This window comes from Podarcis pityusensis (assembly GCF_964106645.2).
Source record: "Podarcis pityusensis genome assembly, chromosome: 16".
In the NCBI taxonomy this organism is placed as follows: Eukaryota; Metazoa; Chordata; class Lepidosauria; order Squamata; family Lacertidae; genus Podarcis; species Podarcis pityusensis.
This window is the reverse complement of record NC_138041.1, coordinates 33,480,475-33,501,189: the sequence shown is the minus strand read 5'-3', so window position 1 is coordinate 33,501,189 and position 20,715 is coordinate 33,480,475. Positions and strand designations below refer to the sequence as shown.

Genomic DNA, 20,715 nt, shown 5'->3' with positions numbered 1-20,715 from the left:
CTTAACCCATTACCTACTGAAAGTGTTCAATCCAAAACAGAAAGGTCATTCATGACAGGTGCCCATTGTGCCTTTTTATTTAAGTGGGCCTTTTAATCCAACTTGTTTCCATTCAGTGAGCTGTAACCCCTCCACCCCCTGAAATATATTACATGACAATGCTTCAGGTAGCTGAATTACCTTTTCACCTGTTCCTGTTGATGTTTTCTTTGGCCTATTGGAAGTACAATTTATTTCCAACAACACCCATTTTTATTGCTTGCTTGCTTCAATAAGGAAAACCAAGTCCATCAACGAATAGCAGAGCTGAGGAAGGAAGGTTTGTGGTCTCTGAGACGGCTGCCCAAACTTCAAGAGGCTCCCCGACCCAAATCTCAGTGGGATTATCTCCTGGAAGAAATGCAGTGGATGGCAACAGACTTTGCTCAAGAAAGGAGGTGGAAGATGGCCACTGCTAAGAAGGTATTGTTGTGTTTCATTTGTACTGTATTGGCAAAATGTTGTTGTTAATTAAATTTATGTACCTCCCTTCATCTAAAGATCACAGGGCACATTACAACATAAAAACTCAAAATAAAACCACAAACTACTTAACATTATAACCAAAACAATAACACCCCCCAGACACATTTAAAAGGCCATAGATCGGGGTCGGCAAGTTTTTGTGGCTTGGGCTGGTTCCCGTTCCCGCAGATGCTGCGGTGGGCATGCGCAAATGCTATTTCCGTTGCTCCTTCCGGCACAGAGGAGGTGTGTACAGCTTCCCATTGACTGAAGGAGCTTCCTGCAGCCAATGGGAAGCTGGCAAGCATCGCGGAAGGTGGGCTCTGCTCTGCTCCACGCTGGTTTAGCGCAGCGCACGGGAGCCGACCGAGTGGGAGTCCATGGGCTGGTTAAACGACCCCCATGGGTCTCTTGTGGCCCATGGGCCTCAGGCTGCCGACCCCTGCTGTAGATTGTTTAATCAACCAAAGGCCTGGTTGAAGAGGAACTTTTTTGCCTGGTGCCTAAGGAGATGTAATGCAGGCATCAGGCGAGCCTCCCTGGGAAAAGCATTCCACAAATGGGGTCTCCACCACATGTCTTCTCATGGAGTGGGCACACGAAGAAGGATCTTGGGTGATGATCACAGAGTATGGGTTGGTTCATATGGGGAGAGGCGATCCTTGAGGTATTGCAGTCCCGATCAGTTTTAAGGCTTTATAGGTCAAAACCAGCACTTGGAATTAGGCCCGGAAACTGATTGGCAGCCAGTTCAGTCAGGTCAGGATTGGTGTTATTTGCTCAAACTGTCTTGTGCCAGTGAGCAACCCGGCCTCTGGCCTTCTCAGTAGCTGTTTCCAGACTTAGGAACTTTCTCCCTAGAGCAGCTATAGACTGATTCCCTCCTTACTTTTCCTTCTGCTGGCTGGTGAAGACTTACTTGTTTCAACAGGCTTTAGGGAACTGACTGCATTTAATGAAAGTGCCGGTGCCATGCTGCTTTTTCGTAATTATTGATATGGTTTTAATAGATTTTTTAAGTATGTATATAGTTTTCATTTTATTAGTGTTTAATTGCTTTTTAACTATTGTTTTTTTTACTACGTTTTTAGAGGTTCTTATTTTTATCTGTAAGCTGCCTCAAGTCCCATCAGGAAAAATAATAATGGTAATAGTAGTAGTAGTAGTAGTAATAATAATAAAAAATTTGCACCAGCGTTGGTTTCCAAACCATCTTCAGAGGCAGCCACATGCATAACATGTTGCAGTAATCTAACCTAGAGGTTACCAGAGCATAGACAACAGAAGTTAGGCTATCCCTGCCCAGTAGGGGTACAGCTGGGCCACCAGCTAAAGCTGATGGAAGGCACTCTGTGCCACCAAGGCCACCTGAGCCTCAAGTGACAGCATTGGATCCAACCTCTACAGCTAGAATAGGAATAGGCAAGTTCTGTTCTGAGGGACTGCACTGTTTCCAGACTATAGGCATGGTGGCTCTTTTGCCTCGCAAATTTAGGTTTTCTGTTTTTTATTTTCTTAAAATTTCTCCTGTGCTTGAGTATAATGGAGGTTTTCCTTCCTGGTTGTGATATTGAAATTCCTGGTCTCCCCTAACAAATGGTTAATACGATTGTTGTTAATATGGCGTGTAAGCCCTCAAATGGCTTTTGTTAACAAAGAGCAAAGCCTGCAGTAAGATCTTAATGCTGGGAAAGCTTAAGTGACAAGGAGGGCTCAGTGTCCTCTATGCTAGGGAGTTTCTGTTTCAATTTCAGAAGTAACAGTGAAAACCTAGTTTTGGTTTTTCCGCATCCTCTTATGTTTGACAAAGTCTAATTCTTTTTCCAGAAATTTCCTGTTTCTGCCTTCACTTGACAGTTTGCTTTTCAGTCCCACAAAAGTGGAGCCCATAACCCACTCCCAGTCTACATGAAAGCTCCCAGGTTCAGTCCCTGACATTGCCAGTTTAATATATTGGGTAGCAGGTGCTGTGAAAACCTTTTGCTTGGGACCCTGGAGAGCCACTGCCAGCCACAGAAAACCAGCTTTCCTCAATTTGGTGCTCTCCAGATGTTGTTGCACTCTGCGCTCCCATCAGTCCCAGTCACTGTGGCTAATGGTCAGGAGTGATGAGAGCTGTGGCTCAACAACATCTGGAGGGCACCAGGTTAGGAAAGTCTGGAGCAGGCAGTACTGAAATGGATGAACAAATAGGCTAACCTGCAATACAGCAGTTTTCCTGGAAGCTGGCTACTCAATAATTACATATGCTAAAATGGCCGTACACATAGTTGTAAAAAACAAAAGTGTATTGGCATGGAAGAATCCTTTCTCATTGTCCGGTGATATTATTTTTATTAGATGGTCCGGACTGTGGCTCGATACCATGAAGAAAAGAAGCTTAATGAAGAGAGGGCCAGGAAAGAAGAACAGAACAAGCTGAGGCGCATTGCTGCGACGATCGCAAGAGAAATAGAGTATTTCTGGTCTAATATTGAGCAGGTAGTGCTTTCCTTTTCCTTTGCCACTCAGCAGTCAAGCGGTATTGGTTTTTAAAGCCTTATGCCACAATCCTTCAAAATAAAACCTTGCGTGGAAATAAGTCCTGTTGTGAACCCAGTGAAACTTAACTTCTGAGTAGACATGCAGTATATATTGCTTTGCACGTCATGTTTAATTATTTGTTTAAAATATCAAATACTTCATTTAAAGCATTTTAACCTCCTATTTGAAGGCTCTTTGAGTGGCTTCCAGCGATTAGCAGTCTCTTTTACCACCTTGGCTCTCTTAAATCTTCTCCATATCTTGTTGTTTTTTTCACTGCCTCCTGAAGGGGGGGAGCAGAGTGAGCTGCTGGCAGCTGCTCCCTTGCTGGTGTGGAGGGTTGCAGTATATAGAGGAGTACAAGTAAAAATTGGATGCCCTGAATTGTAGGATACAACCGCCTTATCTCCACTAAGATAGTTTTAAGGTCTTCAATGTTAGCTGATGGTTCTGTCTGTCACATTTCATACCCACCTTTAGGTTGTGGAAATAAAGCTTCAGATTGAATTTCAAGAGAAAAGGAGAAAAGCGTTAAATTTAAAGCGACGACATTCCAGGAGAGGTAAGAATTTCTACTTTTGGATTGCTTTCTGCAAACGAGGCCGCTGCATAAATTGCAGGATGTGTGTTGTTGCTCAAAGATAGAATGCCCGCTGATAACTACGGTAGTATACTGAGAATGGTGTAAATACCTTTGCATTCTGCAGTACATTTGGAGATGCCTTAACTAAACAACTACCCTAATCTGCTTGCTCTCCATGCTGTTCCTACTAGTGCTGCCTTAATCTTTGTTTATTAAAAGGTTAAGTTTTTTTTTTTAATACAAACTTTACAGGACAGGCAATGCTAAGTGTTTCCCTTACATTGCAAGTTATAGACAGTTTTTTATTCTTCTATATTTGCTTTAACATTTTATATTTCTTGTATTTGCATTGAGAATTGCGAAAGGTTCACAATGAACCCTATGGTCTCTCAACGAATAGTCACCTGTTCTTCTTTACTGTGCAAGAGTACGTAGCATTGGGTCCTTTCTCTTTCTATGTATTTATTTTCCCCTTGTTTCTAGGAAATATAAATGTTAGGCTAATAAATGCAGGAAGTGTTTAGTGACTTATAAGAGGCATAACACCTAACAATTTTACAGGTAAAGATGCAAGACATTTAGAAGATATTCTTATGGACAAAGAAACAGACGTGGTAAGATTATCTATAGGTTAATGGCTTTTGCAAATAGCAAAGTATATCATGGAGTCCCCTAACTAAATCCCATGGGATGTCAGGTGACACAGTTTTTGTACACTGTTTCCCTAGCGCTGACAATCAGCTGATCGTCAGTGCTAAGGAAGCCCTGCGCACAACCCTTCTCACCCAAACCCGACCTTTACCTGCCCTGCATCTGATCATATACAGTGTCAAGTGTAGGGCAGGTGAAACAGCCTTGCAGGAGTCCTGGTGGGCCTCTTTAGGCCTGCAGGTGAGTGGTTTTCCAACTCTGATTTATAGAGAGAGGCCCATATAGAAATGCATCTTTTTCCTATCCTCTTGACCCATAGAAGCAATGTGTTTCAATAGCTTGGTTAAGATCCTCACAAAGTTTTATTTGGAATAGTGAAATGTAGCAAGAAGCAAGAGCTATGTCGATGTCTCTCTTAGTTTTCCAGCTGCCAGTCATGACATAAAGTTGGCACACTTTATGGATGGGGCTTGGATCTTACAAATACAAGGAAATATGCCTGAGTTGTAGGAATCTTTTGTCTTTCCTTTGATGAAGTTAGCAGGAAGAAGTAATTGCATTTTGACTTTAAACTTAGGGACCCTTGTTTCAAACAGGAAGTGTTAGGTAGAGGTCTCCTCTAGATATTACTGTGTGTGGCATGTATACCAATAATTCCCTTGCTGCTTTTAAAATTTATTGGAAACATTTATATGTATTTTCAGGGGCCATGGACATCTGGAAGAAAAAGAAAGGCAAGCACTTCATTGACAGATGATGAAGGTTGGTCACTTAATATACAGTGGTACCTCGGTATACGAACTTAATCCGTTCCTTAAGTCCGTCCTTAAACCAAATCCATTCTTAAACCGAGGCACGCTTTCCCTAATGAGGCCTCCCGCCGCCGGTGCCCTTCCACTGTTCAGCTTCCATTCATAGACCGAGGTAAAGTTTGCAAACCAGAGCACTACTTCCGGTTTTGTGGAGTTCGTAAACTGAATAGTTTGTAAACAGGACTGTTCGTAAACTGAGGTACCACTGTAGTAATTTTCAGCTCTACTGTTTTAATCTCAGCTGATCTCACCCATTTCTCTGTAAATCTGATAAAACAGATGGGGCCTGCAGAAAATGGTGAGGTGTGGAAAGCTCCTGTTCACGATGCTCCATTGCATCCCCCTTATCTCTAGGTTCCCCACCAGGTCAGTCAGAATTCTGTGGCTACTGAGCACGCTCAGTGCTCACTGGGCTCTTATAGGGGATGGGGATTGTCACCTCAAGGTATTCTTCCTAAAGATTTGTTGGTACTTCTGCAAACCTCGTGAGTTCCCTGACCCTGTCAATGCCTCCCACTTGTCCATGGATGGTGCCATTTTGACTTTGTAAAGGATTGGAACTCACATAGCTGCCTTTCAGCCATGCAGTTCCCAAGGGTGGCTTAGAATAATTTAAATTGCTATCACAATGGAAAAACCACACCAGAAACCCAAAGGAATTAGTGAATTTTTAGAGTGGAAAGAGAGGGAGAGAAAAGTACAGCTTAAAAATACAGAAATCTGTTAAATGCCACAAAATTACTGGTTTGGAAACTTCAAGCAGTGCAGAATTCAGCGGCTAGTTTGCTCACTGGGGCAAGATGGTTTGACCATATAACTCCAATCCTGGCTCTGCTGCGCTGGCTGCCAATTAGTTTCTGGGCCCAACTCAAAGTGTTGGTTTTGACCTCTAAAGCCTTAAACGGCTCAGGACTGCAATACCTCAAGGACCATCTCTGCCCATATGAATTGACCTGGACCCTGTGATTATACTCTGGTCCTTCTACACGTGCCCTCTCCACGAGAGAATGGGTGGTGGCTCCCCATTGTGGAATGCTTTCCTCAAGGAGGCTTGCCTGTCACCTTCATTACATCTCCTTAGGCGCCAGGCGGAAACGTTCCACTTCAAACAGGTGGAACAATCTATGGCCTTTTAAACGGGGTGTGTGTGTGTGTGTGTGTGTGTGTGTGTGCTATTGTTTTGTTTGTTGTTATGGTATGTGGTTTTTGTGTTTTTCTATTTTAAACTGCCCTGGGATCTTTGGCTGAAGGGTGGTGTATAAATTTAATTAGATGATGATGTAGTAGTATGTAGAAGATGACCATGAAGAAGGTCATGTCATGTCTGGTAGCTGCCTGCCTCATCTTTGAAGGCACGAAGTCCTGGAACAGGTCCTCGAGTGAAAATCTTGATCCAGGTGTCCTCACCCTTTTTGGGGCCTGGTGGCACATTACGAAATAATGAGAAACTGTTATAGGCACCACATAGTGCCCATTTCACTTAAAGGAATACTGGTCATGCTCAGAGAGACACACCTCAGCAGGCAAGATACCACATGTGTTCCCCCACATAAGCACAGGCAACTCCCTTTGCAGCAGCTAGCTCCTCTGAAACAAACCAACAATATACACACTACTGCCGCATTCATAATAAAAATAAATAAAAATAGGCATACACAAAAAGCAGGAAGCATCCTGTAATGAGTATGGGTTGCTCGTGTGTAAGTTGCCGCCTCTCCTGGCTATGTTGCCTGGTTAAACCTTTCTGTCTGGACAGCCCTTCACTTCGTGGCTGCCTCAGTCGCTAGCAGAATCCGTCAGTGGGCGTTTCTTAAACTTTTTCCAACATAAAAGTTGTTTGACGCCAAGTCTCCTCCTACTCTCCCTGCGCGGAAGTCTTCTGCGCAGGGAGGGCGTGGGTAGCGGAGGACCCGTGCTCTCCCCGCTGGTGTCCGGTGAAGAGTCCTGGAGCCATCTCGCCGATTCCCCCATCTGCCCCCCTTTATCCGGGGTGTTGTGCTGATTTGCTTCCCCATCTGCTGAGCTGCCTCTCTCCCTGCTGGGCCCTTCTCCAGCATCATTTGAGAGCCTTCCCTCCGCCTCTAGCTCCGATGTCAGTTCCCTGACACATCCCTTCTCAAAAAGCAGCAAACAAAAGGTCAGGGGAAAAGCCACACCCTATTTTTGCCTCCATTTCTCAAACTTACTGGGTAATGGCACCTTTACCAGGAGTTTCAGCAGGAGTGTGGAAAGCTCAGATTCCTCTCCAGCTACCCCACTCTCTCCCTTTCCTTTTAAATACGTGAAGGGAAGAAGGCAGGGCAGCTTAGAAGAAGAGGAGTTTGGATTTGATATCCTGCTTTATCACTACCCGAAGGAGTCTCAAAGCGGCTAACATTCTCCTTTCCCTTCCTCCCCCACAACAAACACTCTGTGAGGTGAGTGAGGCTGAGAGACGTCAGAGAAGTGTGACTAACCCAAGGTCACCCAGCAGCTGCATGTGGAGGAGCAGAGACGCAAACCCGGTTCCCCAGATTACAAGTCTACCGCTCTTAACCACTACACCACACTGGCTACATATTGTTTTCCAGCCAGTCCAGTTGTTGCCCAAGTTTAAAAATAAAAAAGTTCCAAACTTTAAAAGGTTTCAGACTTAAAGAAAGAGAATATCAGCATCTTAGCTGGTGCTAAGGGTAAGTGTGTGTACGTATCTGGGGGTGCCGTGGGGACCCCAGCTCTTGGAGTTGGAGTCTACAAGAGATGCTGGTCCCTGTTTTTTTGTTTTTTTAAAATAATATTTATTAAAATTTCAAAAGAAGAAAAATCACATTAATAAGAAAATTAACAATAAAAAGGAAAAATACAAAATACAAAAAAGAAAAAACAGTTAAAAACAATTCCATCTTTTCATCACTTCTTTTACATTTACTTGTTTCCCGGACCTCCTCATACCTCCCTCTTTTGTATTCCAATTCAATATGTTAATCCAGCAATTCCTTTCCCTCCTTTTTAATCCTAATCTTTAATCTTGATAAATTATAACATTAAATTTTTACATATTAAAAACCAATTTTTCCATATTTTTTTATACCATTACCGCTAGAAACCGCTTAACTTCAATCCGTCATCGTTCTAACATTCATTAATTTTACAATATTTCTGTAAGTAGTCTTTAAATTTCTTCCAATCTTCTTCCACCGACTCTTCTCCCTGGTCTCGGATTCTGCCAGTCATTTCCGCCAATTCCATATAGTCCATCATTTTCATCTGCCATTCCTCCAGTGTGGGTAGATCTTGTGTCTTCCAGTGCTTTGCAATAAGTATTCTTGCTGCTGTTGTAGCATACATAAAGAAAGTTCTGTCCTTCTTTAACACTGATTGGCCGACTATGCCCAGGAGAAAGGCCTCTGGTTTCTTCAAGAAGGTATATTTAAATACCTTTTTTAATTCATTATAAATCATCTCCCAGAAAACCTTAATCCTTGGGCACGTCCACCAAAGGTGAAAGAATGTACCTTCAGTTTCTTTACATTTCCAACATTTGTTATCGGGCAAATGGTAGATTTTTGCAAGCTTGACTGGGGTTATGTATGTCCCTGTTAATGGCAGTGCAACTTAGGTGCATGTATTATGGATGGGTGTATCTTTAGCACTATGTTTGATTTTTAGTTCTTTTTACAGGGGCAGGGTGGGAAGGCTATATATTGTAACGCTAAAGGTGACAAGCTGAATCTTTTGCCAGCACCATGCAGCTTCCTACACTCAACTTGATACATTGAATTTGTGTTGTCTTCTAGTTGAAGATGAAGAGGAAACCATCGAAGAGCAGGAAGCTAAAGAAGGCAATGTCAATCATCAAAGTGAGCTATCCACTTTGGCAAAGGAAGGTGAGTCCAAAGACTTCTGAATAGCATTTCCACTGAATGACTGAGAATATATGCCTGAAATATATGCCTGAGAATATATCCCTTTCTCTTTGCATGCTGCTTTCAGCCTTAGGTAAAGGTAAAGGTACCCCTGCCCGTACGGGCCAGTCGTGTCCGACTCTAGGGTTGTGCGCCCATCTCACTTAAGAGGCCGGGGGCCAGCGCTGTCCGGAGACACTTCCGGGTCACATGGCCAGCGTGATGAAGCTGCTCTGGCGAGCCAGAACCAGCGCAGCACACGGAAACGCCATTTACGCTTTCAGCCTTAGCATCACTGATATTCTTGTTGACTTCTTATATATTTGGAGAGGTGGTAGGCTAGACTCTTGGAGTTCAAAACGCTTTCCAATTCATATGTTGGAACATGGCACAGATAAGAAATGCATGATGGTCTGGTTCACACATAGCGAATGGTTTACTGTGAACACACTGATCTTTATGTTGTTTCATTCCTCCCTGCTAGTGCACGGGGAAACAAACCACAATCCTTGGCTTAGTCTTCCATCTGTACCAGTGAATTCTGGTTTGTTTTGCTCCAGACAAATCATGGCTGGCAAACCAAGAACAAACTTTGACTTATCACTATGGTTTGTTTTGTGTGAAACAAGCCATAACCTCTGGTTTGGTCATAATGCTAAGTTATTGTGTGTGTGTAACGAAGGAGGTTAGTTCGGATCAGGAGTCTTTCTCTCTACCCTCCCCCTCCGCTTCCCATCATCCATAGATGCTCCTTGGTTAGACTTGGTCATACTACTCCATATTGGTTTGAGCACTTATGAGACCAGCTGTGGAAGGAGCATGGAGATCCATTTGGAAAAAACCAAAAACTCAAGAGAGGTGATAGGGAAGGAGTGGCGTGACATAATGCCCCTGTAGCTGAGAAAAAGAAATCCAGAAGGAGGCTGAACCACCTTCCCCCTGGTCAGACTCTGCATCTGTGAATGAGTCCTCTTTTTCCTCTCCCAGCCCTCCCAATGTCTGTGGGAACTCTGCTCTCTGGTGAGCCTGGGCATTTAACCTCATTTGTGATCTTAATTAAATTGAAGCTTGAGAATGCAGACAAAAAAAATGTCTTTTCTGCTCTAGAAATGAATACCTTCCAAAATGACACCGCTCCATCCATCTGTGAAACATTTTTTAAAAGCGCTCTGTTGATGTTAACATGAAAGCCTTGCGTGGATGTTAATTAGGAAGTACCCTTTTAAAAATAACATTGTCCTGTCTAAAATGGTTTTCATCGTGCTCTGCTTTGGTGCTAAGTAACTGCAACGGCATCACACTTTGCTTTTTCAATCTCATTTAGCTGAACTGTCGTTGGATGATTTGGTGAAGATGTATGAAGGTGCCTTTGCCGAGAATTTTCACTGGCCCCAACCAAAGCTTGAAGAAGAGACTAGTGAAGAAGGTATATTTTGGTGGCGTTTCATTCCAAAATGTCATTGAGCTGCTCTGACCTTTTTAGGGAGAATGTTTTGCATCCACAGTTCCGCAGATGTGTTTTTTTTTTTCTTTTAAATTTAAGTAGCCTACCTTCATCCTGTGTCCTTGGGATGGTTAATATAATAATACTTCATATTGATGTAGATCTTTAGAATTTTCAGAGGATTCTGTCTAGGAATCCGTGCAACGGCTCTGTCAGCATTATAATCTTATCGCAGATGATGGGTGGAATTAAAGCTGAGTATGAGAGTTTGTTTAAGACCACCTAGTTGCAACCTTGTAAATTTGAACTATAAGGGGATATTCATTCTTAAACTGCTACAATACACCAACAGTTTATTTGCTCATGCTTTAACGTTAGGAAGGTTGCAGGGGAGGAAGACAAAGGAGAGAAGAGAATTCAAAGCATGTGTAAACAATTAGCAACATTTCCTCAGTTATGCATGTTAACAGGTATCGGACGTACTCATGTGCACAGGATCCCTACAGTCAGTGTGCATTTGTCCCATGCATTTTGGTTTGTTTGGTGGCCGCCAAGGATCAGGCTGCATTACTTAACAAAGCATGATTTCTTCCTTTTTTTTCTCAGCGGTGGGGCAGTGCGAATGTGCTGGCCTTTTCCAAAGACCCTTTCACAATTCTGCTGTTTAATTTTTATTTTGTTCTCTTGACTGTTTCGTTTAGAAGTGCAGCAACTTGTAAGAGGTGGGTTAGTCTGAGAAACACTGACTTTCTCAAGGCCACCCAGTGAATCCAAGACCAGCTCTGCTCTATATTTCCTGACAGTGGAATGGCTTCATGCTGTCTCCTGAAAGCCTGCAGGCTGAGATGAAATGCCATCTAAACCAGGCGGGGTAGGTAACCTGTGGCTCACTTTTTGGGCTCCCAACTTCCACTAGCCTTGCCTATTGGCTGTGCTAGTTGAGCTGTATATGGAAGTTGGTCTCTCCAAAACATCTGGAGGGCCACAGGTTACCCTTTCCTGATCTAGGTCGCTGGGTTATTGTTTATGATCCCATTCTCATCTGGATTCACTGTCTTGGATTCTAGTATGTGCAGAAATATTTTAATGTTCAGGTGTTACTCTGATGATTCTGCCTGTGCAAAATCGATTATTTGGTATATCGTTTTGACAGAGATGGAAGACCACACAGCTGAAAGGGAAAGTGTCCAGAAGGAAGTTATCCTGATCGACTCTCTCCTTAGCATTGATCAGTATAAGGGCGCTGAGAGAGCAGTTCCTACTAAGAAACATGGGAGGGACATTGCAGAGGTAGCGGCTGCAGCAGAAGCGCTTTTGCCAAAAGGCAGCGCCCGGATCACAACTTCGGTAAGTAGTTTCTGTTCCATATGTGGCAAACAATTGACTGCATGTAGAGATGTCCCCACCGCATTCTTGCAGTGCAATTCTAAACTCAGTGGCTCAGAAGTGAGACCTGCTATGTTTAACTACACTTTCCCCCCAGATAAGTATGCACAGGATTGCTCCTGTCTGCTGCCGCCTTCTTGCAACCCCCACCCCCGAATCCATAGTTTTACAAGTGCAAAAGTGATCTTTAGTTTGAGTGCTCAGCAATCTTACAAAACTGTTTCCTCTGTGGAAGCCTAAGTATTGATATGAAGGTGTCATTTTTGTTCAATTGACCATTTGAGTGCCCCTGGAATTCCTTTAACATTTGTATTATGAAAGAATTCTGCAATGGTGGGGTTAATGCTGCTAGATAGAAAGTGGCGGTGGGCTAAACAGAATTACCCCATATTTTTAAAAACAAATATCCACTGGCATCCAGGACAAGTTCTTTGTGAACTGCTCTGAGATCTGAGGATGAAGGGCGGTATACTACTACTAATTCTGTTTGAGAAGGGGAAAACTTGTCTAGATCTTTAGAAATAAACTTTACTACTTTAGTAAAAAGCTGCTGGTTGTCCTGTGAAGGAATCTTGGAAGTTTTTAAAGTGTGGGGCTGCATGTCATTTTGTTGCAGGTTAAATACAACACTCCTCCCCTCTTGTACGGCTCCCTTCGAGAGTACCAGAAGATCGGATTGGACTGGCTTGCCAAGCTGTACAAGAAGAATCTCAATGGCATTTTGGCAGATGAAGCCGGGCTTGGCAAAACGGTGCAAGTTATTGCCTTTTTTGCACATCTGGCGTGTAATGAGGGTAAGCCTGCCCTCTGCTTTGCGGCTACTATTTACTGAAATGGGAAATGGTCCAGGGCTGGCTTTCATGCCAGCGTTGGGCTCCTCAGAAGGGAACAGTTCTCCTACATCCTGCTGCTTCTCTTCCCTTTGCCAGGTGACTGGGGCCCTCATCTCATTGTTGTTCGGAGTTGTAATATACTGAAGTGGGAGCTTGAACTGAAGCGATGGTGCCCTGGGTTGAAAATCCTGCTCTACATTGGCAGCCAGCAAGAACTTCGAACAAAAAGACAGGTACAGCACTCTGTAGATATTTTTTAAAAAATAATTCAACATCTGACGGCTGAGCAAAATTCCACCTATATTTCTCATTCACTATAGCTATGCCCCATCTTCCAGCTGAGATTGGCTTAGCAAGCAAGTAGCTTACACAAATTAAAATCCAAAATATATGTGCAATATATTAGGAATAGTGTATGTACATTTCAGGCTCTTTTGGCCCCTGGCAGTTGGATGTCACACCCCAGGTTCCAGGCTTTTGCCTGTAAAGGAGGAGTGGGGGAGCATCAGACCTGGCAGACAAATGTGTCCCTTCAGGCCTCTAGCCTTTGGAAATCTCCACAGGTCAGATCTCCTTCCCAGGGCTCAATCTTAACTGGATCACTATGTAGTTTTCCTTAGCTGGAATGTCTCCTTGAAATCTGATAATGCCCCTTGCTTGCCTGGATAGAGGATACAGAAGGGTGTGTAAGTATGTGTAGAAACTAGCATGCTGTACAAAGGCAAAAATTCACATTCGTTGCCCACTTTTGCCTCTGGCCATGCCTGCCACATGCAATTTGCCTCCAGAGGATTGCAAAGAAGGAAAAGTGGCCCTTAGGCTGAGACAGGTTCCCTACCCATGCACAAGAGGGATGAGGCAGATTGACCTGGGCTGTTGAATAGCAAATGGTGCCAACTCACAGAGATAACTGCCTTCCATTGACCTGAAGGCCTCTTCTGACCCCTGTCGTGAGACACAGTCCACATTCCACAATCTGTGGGTACGGACGGTGTGGCCGTGAAGCTCACAGGGTGACCTTGGGTCAGCACTGCCTCTCAGCCTAACCTACCTTGCATGGTTGTTGTGGGGATTAAATGAGGAGCAGGAGAACAGTGAGATCCTTGGAGAAAAAGGTGGGATATAAGTGCAGTAAGTAAATAAATTGGTTGCATTTATATCCCCCCCACCTTCCTTAGAGTTGCTCAGAGCAGCACTTAATTCAGTTTTGGTGGATTTGGCTCCTTGCAGGAGATCCCCTGTAGTAGTTTAGACCAAGAGGAAGGGTCAGCAGTTCAGTTGTAGAATTTTTCCATTGCACGCAGAAGGCTTGGAGTTCAATTCACAGCATCTCCATGGAGGGTTCCAAAGGTCTAAAAACCCTGGGAGCCCCTGTGTGTCAGTATAGACAAGATTGAGGTAGATTTTGATGTTGTTTAGTCGTTTAGTCGTGTCCGACTCTTTGTGACCCCATGGACCAGAGCATGCCAGGCACGCCTGTCTTCCACTGCCTCTTGCAGTTTGGTCAAACTCATGCTGGTAGCTTCGAGAACACTATCCAACCATCTCGTCCTCTGTCGTTCCCTTCTCCTTGTGCCCTCCATCTTTCCCAACATCAGTGTCTTTTCCAGGGAGTCTTCTCTTCTCATGAGGTGGCCAAAGTATTGGAGCCTCAGCTTCACAATCTGTCCTTCCAGTGAGCACTCAGGGCTGATTTACTTAAGAATGGAGAGGTTTGATCTTCTTGCAGTTCGTGGGACTCTCAAGAGTCTCCTCCAGCACCATAATTCAAAAGCATCAATTCTTCGGCGATCAGCCTTCTTTATGGTCCAGCTCTCACTTCCATACATCACTACTGGGAAAACCATAGCTTTAACTATACGGACCTTTGTTGGCAAGGTGATGTCTCTGCTTTTTAAGATGCTGTCTTGATTTGTCATTGCTAAGGCAGTTTGGTGTAAGGTAGCTTCCCATATTCCTGTTTTATCTATGGAGCTGCACACCTCAACAGGGATTTTGATTTGGGTTTGCAAGCTTATTTAACAACAAATTATTTAGCCCTTGAGGTAGCCAGGACTTTTCCTTGCCCTCAAGTCAGAATCTTGAGAAGGCAGGCAAGATGGGCATGATTTCTTGTCCCGAATCTGGATGTTTTTTGCGTACCTTACATTTGCGAGGGGCCTTAGCAAGAAAATACAATACAAACGTATGAAGGTGCCTTTATTCTGTAAGACGTAACAGTTCATTACTGTGATTGGCAGTAGCTCTCTTCAAGAGCTCTGGCAAAGGTCTTTCCTAGCCTTGCTGTCTGGTATCTTTCCAGCTAGGGAATCAGTTTGCAATCAGTTTGCAAAACTTGTTCTCTTATCCCTGGGCTCAGTGACCCCCTTTGCCGGGTAGATCCTGCTTATTCGTTGTTGCCTGAAGAAGCTGCAGTTCATTGGGAAGGAGCTGCTGCAAGAATTCCCCATCCCTTTGCAGAGTCTAAACAGGGTAAGGGGCAGGGGCCTGCCTGAGGGAAGAAAGTGTATTGTGTGCTGATGGATATTTATTTAAATAAACATCCTCAAGGCAGCTTAGAACAGAGCAATAAGATGCAATAATAAAAACCAGTGAACATTGTCAATCGCATCCAAAGGGACCAGTAAAAATAAAAAATCGTTACTCTCTCTGACGCTGTACTAAATCCTTAGTGGTTTAGCAAGTATGCTTTAAAGTGCAGTGTGATTTCTGGAAAGAAAAGGCATGGGGAAATCCTCAAGTTGTCTCAAAGGGGGAGCAGCCAAAAGACTGATATTCACCACCCCCTTGCTCTTCATCCATCTTGCCTGCCTGGTGCCACACGTATAACTGTATGAATCCCCTTATTTTGAATAAAGCCATAGGCTTGGGAAGTTCTGCCTTCTGCCTGAAAGTTTTGACAAGTATAGTCATCTCCTTCCCTCGTTTTTTGCAGGAGTGGATGGAACCCAACCGCTTCAATGTGTGCATCACATCCTACAAGCAGCTCTTCAAAGGCCACCAAGCCTTCACAAAGATGCGATGGAAGTACCTCATTGTTGATGAGATGCAACAGATTAAAAACATGACGGAGAAACACTGGGAAGCACTTTTCAGTCTCCGCAGGTCTGACACATGTAGAAGTTTTGCACCTTGCACTTCATAGTGCTTTATGTTGGTCTAGGACAGTGGTGGGTAGCCTGTGGTCCTGCAGATATTGTCGAACAACTTCAGTTCCCATTATTCCTGACAGTTGGCCATGGTGGCTGTGTGATCTTTGTTTGGACCAGGAAGAAATCTATGGGTTGAAAGGGGGGTGAAATTGCTAAATGGGACATCCCAAATACAGGTGAGCACAGTATTCAGTGGTACAGGACACTACTGTCTTACATGAGAGGTTGGAGTGCAGATGAGCATAAGCTGAAGACTTGCTCCCATCATACTGAGTTCTCAAAATAACATCTAAGGCCAGGGCCAGATTATATCTTTGCCATGTGATTGTCTGTTCTGAAGACAGCTGCAGGGAGATAGATCTGGACCACAGAATGTGGAGAGGGGGCGTGTTGGCACCTTTGTAGTCAAGTAGCAGCTGAGCAGTGTAATTTTTGTTGAGAAAATGGGAGTAGTAGTTGTCTTAGAATCATGCCCCACCCCACTTCAGTTCTAATTGGGGAACCCAACTGCAGTTGCTATTTCTAAGGGAAACCTGAGCCAGGCATAGATAATCACATGACAACTTTATTGTTAATTCCTCATCTTAACTGGGGCCTGAATGTGTTTCCTTTTTACCTGTGTGGGGTTTCCCCCCTCTTGATTTTATTTACTAGTTCTAGTAAATTGCTAGATGGACACCAGTGGGATAACTGTCCCTTCATAGCATTTTGAACTGTTCTTCACAGCCAGCACCGCTTGCTCCTAATTGATACACCTCTGCACAACACATTGATGGAATTGTGGACCATGGTGCACTTCCTGATTCCAGGAATCTCCAAACCTTACCTGGATTTCCCAGTAAAAGCAGCCAATGAGGAGAATCAGGATTACTGCCACAAACTTGTCATCAGGTTACACCGAGTGAGTGACCTGACTTTTGTCTGAGTGCATGCATGGCTCTCCCAGCTTTGCTTTAGTAATATGTTTTAATTTAATGAAGACAATAGTTATGTTAACTTTGGTTTTTCTATTTTCATCCCCCCCCCCCCAGATGATCCAGCCGTTTATTTTGCGAAGATCGAAAAGAGATGTTGAAAAGCAGTTAACCAAAAAATACGAGCACGTGCTTAAGTGTCGGCTTTCAAACAGACAAAAACTGATGTATGAAGATGTCATTCTGCAGCCAGGGTATGAGATATGCAACTTGTTGAACATGCTGGTTATGCAGTTCACAATGCAGAAATTTCAGATTGCGTTTAACGTGCTAACCAACTCTTTAGCCACCTTCAAATAATAGGATGTAGTTTAGTTGTAAGCACCTGCACAAAAAGCCTTGTTGCTGCTTTATTCCTCCTCCTGTGCAAGCTGCAAAATGAACCAGGAATCACAACTTCATGTTGCATTCAAACTAGGAAGTGTGGTTGAGGACTTCTAAATGAGCCAGATTCAGAAACATGGTTTAAAAATTGGATTCTGAATCTTGCTCATTTGGGAAGCCTTTAACCAAACCTAGGTGGTTTGCACGTAACAGGAAAGTATGATTGACTAGTGGGTTCCTGGTTTGCTTAGCTTCTTGTGTGAAAGGAGGAACAGACTGGCTGCAAAGAGCACACATAACTCATGTATATTCTGGCATATTAAGTCAGGATTTAGTCAGTGTATTGTAGCGAGGGTTAGGGGGGAAAGGAGTCCTAGCTACAATTTTAACGTCGCTTTTAGAGCCATAATTGAATTGTGAGAGTCCTGGTCAACACATGCTCAGAATGAGGTAGAATGGGCTGCATCTCTTCAGTTATCAGGTGTGGAGACTTGCAGTATGGAATGTGTGTACCTGTGTTAAAAATGCTGTCACTACAGATCTAAGAAGAGTGCCCACTGTTGCAGAATTGCTTAAGCTAAGCTGCTGTGGATCTGATTAGTGTTTTGATAGGAGACTGCCTTGTGTCTCATGTAAGCTTCTTTGAGCTTTCCAAAGAAAGTGGGATACAAGTACTGTGTAATAAATTAGCGTTTGAGAATCTGCACCACAGCCATAAAACACTGGTTCAAGTGATGAAGGATGTTTCACGGGGCTTTTTTAACATTTGATTCAAGTTGACATGCTTCTTTCCTTTGGCAGAACCCAAGATGCTCTAAAAAGTGGGCATTTTGTCAGCGTTCTTCACGTTCTGATGCAGCTGCAGAAGATCTGCAACCATCCTGATCTGATAAACCCTCGGCTCTCCAGTTCCTCCTATGTCTCAGAGACACTGCAGTATAGAACTGCTTCGCTGGTCTTAAAAGCACTTGAACGTGATGCTTGGAAGGTGAGTCAAACAGTGGACAGGGATTGGGAAGCCGTGGCTCTGCGGATATTCTTGGAGTCCCATCAGCCCCCGCCAGTATGGGACAAGGATGATGGGAGTTGTAGTTCAGCAGCATCTGGAGCAGGGTGGTCCAACTTTTCATACCAAGTGGACTGCAAGAGTACTTTGACATGGAACCTGCAGGCCACATACTGCCTTGCGTGTGCAGTGATGGGAGGGGAGAACAGCAAGACCAAACTTTGACAAGCTTGTAACTCTATTTTAAAAGAAGAAGAAGAGAGATTCATCTGGCATGACTTGTTTTTATGAAACCCATGCTGGATCTTAGTAATCTCAGCATCCTTTTTTAAGTGCTCACAGACCGACCATTTAATTATCTGTTTTATGACCATTCCTGCTTTACTCAAGGGCATTGTAGAGGGTGATCTTTACAAGTCTGCTTCTATCTGCACAGAACAGCATGGCATCTTCATCAGATAGTTAGTAGCACAATGTTGGGAACTGGCCTCATCTATAGAATTCAGTGGCAGTCACTCAGAGATCAGGATCCAGCACTCTCCCTGTGAAGATTCACTGTTGCTTTTAATACAGAAATTGAAAACAATTTCTATTCAGGCAGCCTGTCACTTTTTAATATTTTTAATTAGGCCCTTCATTGACTGTTTGAATTTTTGAATGTGTGGAATTGTAATGGTTCTTCATATAATGTGGTACGCTGCCTCGACAAGTGTGTCTGGAAAGGTGCCCCCAAAAATACTTCAAGTAACTAACTTGGTGGGTTTTTACCATTTAAATTATTATTTCATTGATGTTTCTTGGGTTTGTTTTGTTTTGTGAACAGAAGAGTAGGTTATAAATGATAATGATCGGATGAGTGGTACTAATGCTTTAAATTGCTCTTTGTCTACCTGTAGGATACGGACCTGAGTCTCTTTGATTTGATTGGGATTGAGAATAAAATGACTCTGTATGAGTCACAAGTGCTGCCAAAGCAAAAAGTGACCAGAAAGCTCATTGAGGAAATATACACCTCTCCTCTACCTCCCCCAAGGCCTAATCCAGTGAAGTTGAAGCCAAGCAGGTATGCAGCTTTTAAAACAAACCTTGAAAACCCATTTAATTTGAGCAGCTATTCAGTTGAGGCATTGAGCTGGGCATTCGACTGTTTAATGGCTTATGTCGCTGCTGGTTGGAAATTATTTCTGAAGGGAGGGAACACCCCCCCTCCCCGTGTGTGTGCCCCCCAAATGTACTCCAGAGTGCTGGGGGGGGAGTCTTGTGGAGCAGATGCAGAGGGTGAGGTACAGATGGGAGGAGAAGAAAGGGAAGCTAACATTGGGAGTAATGCAATTAGTTTACATGGGTTTTACTGAGTGTTCTGTTGGACTGTGAAATGATTTTAGACTGCTGTTTCTAATGGTTTAGTTTTATTGGAATGAGGCTTTGGGTTTGTCTGTTTTTAATGTTTTATTTATGTTTGCAAGCTGCCTTCAGAAGTGTTTTGCCCTAAAAGGCAGTATGGAAAAATGTTCTAATAAACTGGGACTCAATGACACATATTTTTCATTGAGGGGGGCAAAGTGGTGTCTATTCCATTCTTTAAAGTTTATATGTTTCTTGTGCACTGCCTTAAGTGCCCTGTGACTGAAAGGTGATTTGTAAAAGCTACTTTCAAAACATTCTGTTTACTGTGATGATAACCACGTCCCATGTTGTACTTTTAAGCTATGCAAGTGCTTCTGTTCTGTTGTCCAAAACTGTAATTCAGAATGAGGTTTTGCTCAGTTTTGTTAGTGTTGTGCTTGTGGGAGGAGGTAATAATGAAGTGATGCCCAACCTTTTCAGGTTGTTCCAACCCGTTCAATATGGCCAGAAGCCTGAAGGCAGAATTGCGGCTTTCCCCAGTGCTCAAGTGCAACAACGCACAGTGACGACAGCTACGGTGGCTCAACAGGGGCAAGTGCGTGGAAGGTCACCTGTAGCTACAGTGTCTGCAAATCAAGGTACGAAAGGTATTGCCACTCTAGTTTTCTTCTGGGTCTCAGATTGTCATATACCAGTCTGATAAATTGAAATTGTCTTCCCACCTGACTACAAGTATGGCCATTTCTTTACAACTAAACTGCCAGGTTAAAGCTGTGCACTGAGTGGATCAGGGTGAAATTTAACACAGTTGTGATGGTGTACGTGCTTCCTCTCAAACTCTGTTCATCACTCTTACCTGTGTTTACCACGCCATCAGAAGGCCGCCCAAAATAGGTTGACGGGGAATTTTTGTGTGTGAAATGCGAAGTATTTGACTTAGGTTTGCTGCCTTCCAACCTAAGCAGGGTCCTGTTTTAGCAGTTTGAAATTGGCTCTTAGTTGCATGCAGTTGTGGTCCTCAAAATGTGAAGTGAGCCTCCCTGAGAAGAGATTTAAGCTATGTCCTGACCACACCACTTTTTTGTGGGTGCTGACCTTTCCTGCCACCTGAAAAACGATGCACCGTAGGCCTACACAACAGTTCGTTTTGAGATCAAGTGGAGACCACTCCACGATTTTTCACGAGCTTCTCTCTGAAAGCTTTTGAACCAGTTAATGGGACAAACATACTACTATGGTAACAGTTCTTTGGGGGCTATGCCAATATTAGGATATGGTTAGCGAACTGTGTG

General features: G+C 43.6%; 1 protein-coding gene across 21 annotated transcripts in view; it reads left to right on the top strand.

Annotated features, from left to right (window-relative positions):
- Nucleotides 1-20,715, top strand: part of EP400 (E1A binding protein p400) — a 73,550-nt gene that overhangs the window by 16,452 nt on the left and 36,383 nt on the right. For 17 of the 21 annotated variants that reach the window (XM_080984990.1, XM_080984989.1, XM_080984988.1 and 14 more), the window contains 16 exons: nucleotides 277-462; nucleotides 2,845-2,985; nucleotides 3,508-3,589; nucleotides 4,172-4,224; nucleotides 4,966-5,023; nucleotides 8,850-8,939; nucleotides 10,282-10,383; nucleotides 11,555-11,748; nucleotides 12,404-12,581; nucleotides 12,717-12,853; nucleotides 15,556-15,725; nucleotides 16,499-16,673; nucleotides 16,804-16,940; nucleotides 17,872-18,058; nucleotides 18,973-19,139; nucleotides 19,904-20,070. In XM_080984990.1, coding sequence (XP_080841116.1) covers nucleotides 277-462; nucleotides 2,845-2,985; nucleotides 3,508-3,589; nucleotides 4,172-4,224; nucleotides 4,966-5,023; nucleotides 8,850-8,939; nucleotides 10,282-10,383; nucleotides 11,555-11,748; nucleotides 12,404-12,581; nucleotides 12,717-12,853; nucleotides 15,556-15,725; nucleotides 16,499-16,673; nucleotides 16,804-16,940; nucleotides 17,872-18,058; nucleotides 18,973-19,139; nucleotides 19,904-20,070 — 2,224 coding nt within the window. The remainder of the gene's footprint in view (nucleotides 1-276; nucleotides 463-2,844; nucleotides 2,986-3,507; nucleotides 3,590-4,171; nucleotides 4,225-4,965; nucleotides 5,024-8,849; nucleotides 8,940-10,281; nucleotides 10,384-11,554; nucleotides 11,749-12,403; nucleotides 12,582-12,716; nucleotides 12,854-15,555; nucleotides 15,726-16,498; nucleotides 16,674-16,803; nucleotides 16,941-17,871; nucleotides 18,059-18,972; nucleotides 19,140-19,903; nucleotides 20,071-20,715) is intronic. The other 4 variants (XM_080984997.1, XM_080984991.1, XM_080985003.1 and 1 more) reach the window with 2 other exon arrangements.